At 57.0% G+C, this 6,000-nt stretch overlaps 1 protein-coding gene across 1 annotated transcript in view; it reads right to left on the minus strand.

The window, feature by feature from the left end:
- The window catches only part of ddx43 (DEAD (Asp-Glu-Ala-Asp) box polypeptide 43), a 76,036-nt gene extending 71,177 nt beyond the window's left edge, over nucleotides 1–4,859 (minus strand). Inside the window, exon 1 of the mRNA XM_072498562.1 lies at nucleotides 4,533–4,859. Within this exon, the coding sequence (XP_072354663.1) occupies nucleotides 4,533–4,824 (292 nt within the window). The 5' untranslated portion in view covers nucleotides 4,825–4,859. The remainder of the gene's footprint in view (nucleotides 1–4,532) is intronic.
- Between the last annotated feature and the right edge of the window lie 1,141 nt (nucleotides 4,860–6,000).

Genomic DNA, 6,000 nt, shown 5'->3' on the forward strand with positions numbered 1-6,000 from the left:
GGGGTATTTACCCCCTGGCTCCCACACTGGGGTATTTACCCCCTGGCTCCCACACTGGGGTATTTACCCCTGACTCCCACACTGGGGTATTTACCCCCGACTCCCACACTGGGGTATTTACCCCCGACTCCCACACTGGGGTATTTACCACTACCTCCCACACTGGGGTATTTACCACTACGTCCCACACTGGGGTATTTACCACTACCTCCCACACTGGGGTATTTACCACTACCTCCCACACTGGGGTATTTACCCCCTGGCTCCCACACTGGGGTATTTACCCCCTGGCTCCCACACTGGGGTATTTACCCCTGACTCCCACACTGGGGTATTTACCCCCGACTCCCACACTGGGGTATTTACCCCCGACTCCCACACTGGGGTATTTACCACTACCTCCCACACTGGGGTATTTACCACTACGTCCCACACTGGGGTATTTACCACTACCTCCCACACTGGGGTATTTACCCCTACCTCCCACACTGGGGTATTTACCCCTGACTCCCACACTGGGGTGTTTACCCGACTCCCACACTGGGGTATTTACCCCTGACTCCCACACTGGGGTATTTACCCCTGACTCCCACACTGGGGTATTTACCCCTGACTCCCACACTGGGGTATTTACCCCTGACTCCCACACTGGGGTATTTACCCCTGACTCCCACACTGGGGTATTTACCCCTGACTCCCACACTGGGGTATTTACCCCTGACTCCCACACTGGGGTATTTACACCTGCCTCCCACACTGGGGTATTTACCCCTACCTCCCGCACTGGGGTATTTACCCCTACCTCCCACACTGGGGTATTTACCCCTAACTCCCACACTGGGGTATTTACCCCTACCTCCCACACTGGGGTATTTACCCCTGACTCCCACATTGGGGTATTTACCCCTACCTCCCACGCTGGGGTAATTACCCCTACCTCCCACGCTGGGGTATTTACCCCGACCTCCCACGCTGGGGTATTTACCCCGACCTCCCACGCTGGGGTATTTACCCCGACCTCCCACGCTGGGGTATTTACCCCGACCTCCCACGCTGGGGTATTTACCCCGACCTCCCACGCTGGGGTATTTACCCCGACCTCCCACACTGGGTTATTTACCCCGACCTCCCACGCTGGGGTATTTACCCCTACCTCCCACGCTGGGGTATTTACCCTTACCTGCCACAATGGGGTATTTACCCCTGACTCACACACTGGGGTATTTACCCCTACCTCCCACGCTGGGGTATTTACCCCTACCTCCCACGCTGGGGTATTTACCCCTACCTCCCACGCTGGGGTATTTACCCCTACCTCCCACGCTGGGGTATTTACCCCAACCTCCCACACTGGGGTATTTACCCCTGACTCCCACGCTGGGGTATTTACCCTGACCTCCCACACTGGGGTATTTACCCCTGACTCCCACACTGGGGTATTTACCCCTACCTCCCACGCTGGGTTATTTACCCATACCTCCCACACTGGGGTATTTACCCATACCTCCCACACTGGGGTATTTACCCCTGCCTCCCACGCTGGGGTATTTACCCCTACCTCCCACACTGGGGTATTAACCCGACTCCCACACTGGGGTATTTACCCCTACCTCCCACACTGGGGTGTTTACCCCCTGGCTCCCACACTGGGGTATTTACCCCTACCTCCCACACTGGGGTATTTACCACTACCTCCCACGCTGGGGTATTTACCCCTACCTCCCACACTGGGGTATTTACCCATACCTCCCACACTGGGGTATTTACCCCTACCTCCCACGCTGGGGTATTTACCCCTACCTCCCACACTGGGGTATTAACCCGACTCCCACACAGGGGTATTTACCCCTACCTCCCACACTGGGGTGTTTACCCCCTGGCTCCCACACTGGGGTGTTTACCCCCTGGCTCCCACACTGGGGTATTTACCCATACCTCCCACACTGGGGTATTTACCCCTGACTCCCACACTGGGGTATTTACCCCTACCTTCCACGCTGGGGTATTTACCCCTACCTCCCACGCTGGGGTATTTACCCCTACCTCCCACGCTGGGGTATTTACCCCTACCTCCCACGCTGGGGTATTTACCCCTACCTCCCATGCTGGGGCATTTACCGCTACTTCCCACGCTGGGGTATTTACCCCTACCTCCCATGCTGGGGTATTTACCCATACCTCCCACACTGGGGTATTAACCCGACTCCCACACTGGGGTATTTACCCCTACCTCCCACACTGGGGTGTTTACCCCCTGGCTCCCACACTGGGGTATTTACCCCTACCTCCCACACTGGGATATTTACGCCTACCTCCCACGCTGGGGTATTTACCCGACTCCCACACTGGGGTATTTACCCTACCTCCCACACTGGGGTATTTACCCCTGACTCACACACTGGGGTATTTACCCCAACCTCCCACACTGGGGTATTTACCCCTACCTCCCACACTGGGGTATTTACCCCTACCTCCCACACTGGGGTATTTACACGATTCCCACACTGGGGTATTTACCCCTGACTCCCACACTGGGGTATTTACCCCTGACTCCCACACTGGGGTATTTACCCCTGACTCCCACACTGGGGTATTTACCCTTGACTCCCACACTGGGATGTTTACCCCTGACTCCCACACTGGGGTGTTTACCCCTGACTCCCACACTGGGGTATTTTCCCCAACCTCCCACACTGGGGTATTTTCCCCTACCTCCCACACTGGGGTATTTTCCCCTACCTCCCACACTGGGGTATTTACCCCTGACTCCCACACTGGGGTATTTACCCCTGACTCCCACACTGGGGTATTTTCCCCTACCTCCCACACTGGGGTATTTACCCCTGACTCCCACACTGGGGTATTTACCCCTACCTCCCACACTGGGGTATTTACCCCTACCTCCCACGCTGGGTTATTTACCGCTACCTCCCACACTGGGGTATTTACCCATACCTCCCACGCTGGGGTATTTACCCCTACCTCCCACGCTGGGGTATTTACCCCTACCTCCCACACTGGGGTATTAACCCGACTCCCACACTGGGGTATTTACCCCTACCTCCCACACTGGGGTGTTTACGCCCTGGCTCCCACACTGGGGTGTTTACCCCCTGGCTCCCACACTGGGGTATTTACCCCTACCTCCCACACTGGGGTATTTACCCCTACCTCCCACACTGGGGTATTTACCCCTGACTCCCACGCTGGGGTATTTACCCCTACCTCCCACGCTGGGGTATTTACCCCTACCTCCCACGCTGGGGTATTTACCCCTACCTCCCACGCTGGGGTATTTACCCCTACCTCCCATGCTGGGTATTTACCCATACCTCCCACACTGGGGTATTAACCCGACTCCCACACTGGGGTATTTACCCCTACCTCCCACACTGGGGTGTTTACCCCCTGGCTCCCACACTGGGGTATTTACCCCTACCTCCCACACTGGGATATTTACGCCTACCTCCCACGCTGGGGTATTTACCCGACTCCCACACTGGGGTATTTACCCCTACCTCCCACACTGGGGTATTTACCCCTGACTCACACACTGGGGTATTTACACACTGGGGTGTTTACCCCCTGGCTCCCACACTGGGGTATATACCCCTACCTCCCACGCTGGGGTATTTACCCCTACCTCCCACGTTGGGGTATTTACCCCTACCTCCCACGCTGGGGTATTTACCCCAACCTCCCACACTGGGGTATTTACCCCTACCTCCCACACTGGGGTATTTACCCCTACCTCCCACACTGGGGTGTTTACCCCTACCTCCCACACTGGGGTATTTACACGACTCCCACACTGGGGTATTTACCCCTGGCTCCCACACTGGGGTATTTACCCCTGACTCCCACACTGGGGTATTTACCCCTGACTCCCACACTGGGGTATTTACCCTTGACTCCCACACTGGGATGTTTACCCCTGACTCCCACACTGGGGTGTTTACCCCTGACTCCCACACTGGGGTATTTTCCCCAACCTCCCACACTGGGGTATTTTCCCCTACCTCCCACACTGGGGTATTTACCCCTGACTCCCACACTGGGGTATTTACCCCTGACTCCCACACTGGGGTATTTTCCCCTACCTCCCACACTGGGGTATTTACCCCTGACTCCCACACTGGGGTATTTTCCCCTACCTCCCACACTGGGGTATTTACCCCTGACTCCCACACTGGGGTATTTTCCCCTACCTCCCACACTGGGGTATTTACCCCTGACTCACACACTGGGGTGTTTACCCCTGACTCTCACACACTGGGGTGTTTACCCCTGACTCACACACTGGGGTATTTACCCCTACCTCCCACACTGGGGTATTTACCCCTGACTCCCACACTGGGGTATTTTCCCCTACCTCCCACACTGGGGTATTTTCCCCTACCTCCCACACTGGGGTATTTACCCCTGACTCACACACTGGGGTGTTTACCCCTGACTCACACACTGGGGTGTTTACCCCTGACTCACACACTGGGGTGTTTACCCGACTCCCACACTGGGGTATTTACCCTCACCTATCACGGTGCCCACGGCCGCACTCTGCATGTAGAAGCTGAGGAAGGGTGAGGCGGAGGGCGCTGGGGTAGGGCAGTCCCGGGACACCCCCCCGCCGGCTCCCCGGCCCCCAGCCTGCCTCCCCCGCCGGCCCCTCCTCGAGTCCCCGCGGATCTCCCAACGGTCCCCGCTGCCCAGCTCGCTCCGAGGGCGGCTCCGGCTGGGGCCCGGGCTCGGCGCGGCTGGCGGTCTCCACTCGGACCTCGGCCTCGGCGCCTGCTCATCGCCGCTGTCCGCCTCCCAGTCCGACATGGCTGGCTCCGCCCGCTGAGCGTCCGCGCCTGCGCACCAGCGCCGGGGGCGCGCCCGCGGCCTTATCGGGGCGCGCGCAGTGGCGCGCAGCGAACCCGCTCCGGGAGGGGGCGCGCCCCAAACCCATCAGAGACCCCAAACCCACCAGACTCCCAAACACATCAAAGACCCTCAAACCCATCAGAGACTCAAAACCCACCAGAGACCTCAATCCCATCAGACTCCCAATCTCATCAGAGACCCTCACAGAGACCTCCACAATGGGCAGCACGGTAGCATAGTGGATAGCACAATTGCTTCACAGCTCCAGGGTCCCAGGTTCAATTCCCCACTGGGTCACTGTGCGGAGTCTGCACATCCTCCCCGTGTGTGCGTGGGTTTCCTCCGGATGCTCCGGTTTCCTCCCACAGTCCAAAGATGTGCAGGTTAGGTGGATTGGCCATGCTAAATTGCCCATCGTGTCCAAAATTGCCCTTAGTGTTGGGTGGGGTTACTGGGTTATGGGGATAGGGTGGAGGTGTTGACCTTGGGTAGGGTGCTCTTTCCAAGAGCCGGTGCAGACTCGACGGGCTGAATGGCCTCCTGCACTGTAAATTCTATGATTGGACCACCAAATAAATCAGAGACCCCCAATGTTATCAGAGACCTCAATCCCATCAGACTCCCAAACTCATCAGAGACCCTCACAGAGACCTCCACATCCATTGGACCACCAAATAAATCAGAGACCCTCAAACCCATCAGAGACCACCAATGTTATCAGAGACCACAATCCCATCAGAGACTCCAATCCCATCAGAGACCCCAACCCATCAGAATCCCCAAATCCATCAGAAACCCCAAACGCATCAGAATCCCCAATCCCATCAGAATCTCCAAACCCATCATAGACCCCAATCCCAGCGGAGACCCCAAACCCCATCAGAATCCCCAAACCCATCAGAGACCCCAAACCCATCAGAATCCCCAAACCCATCAGAATTCCCAAACCCATCAGAATCCCCAAATCCATCAGAAAGCCCAAACCCATCAGAATCCCCAAACCCATCAGAATCCCCAAACCCAGCAGAGACCCCAACTCCATCAGAATCCCCAAACCCATCAGAATCCCCAAACCCATCAGAATCCCCAAACCCATCAGAATTCCCAAACCCATCAGAATCCCCAAATCCATCA

The sequence above is a fragment of the Scyliorhinus torazame genome, chromosome 4, assembly GCF_047496885.1.
Source record: "Scyliorhinus torazame isolate Kashiwa2021f chromosome 4, sScyTor2.1, whole genome shotgun sequence".
In the NCBI taxonomy this organism is placed as follows: domain Eukaryota; kingdom Metazoa; phylum Chordata; class Chondrichthyes; order Carcharhiniformes; family Scyliorhinidae; genus Scyliorhinus; species Scyliorhinus torazame.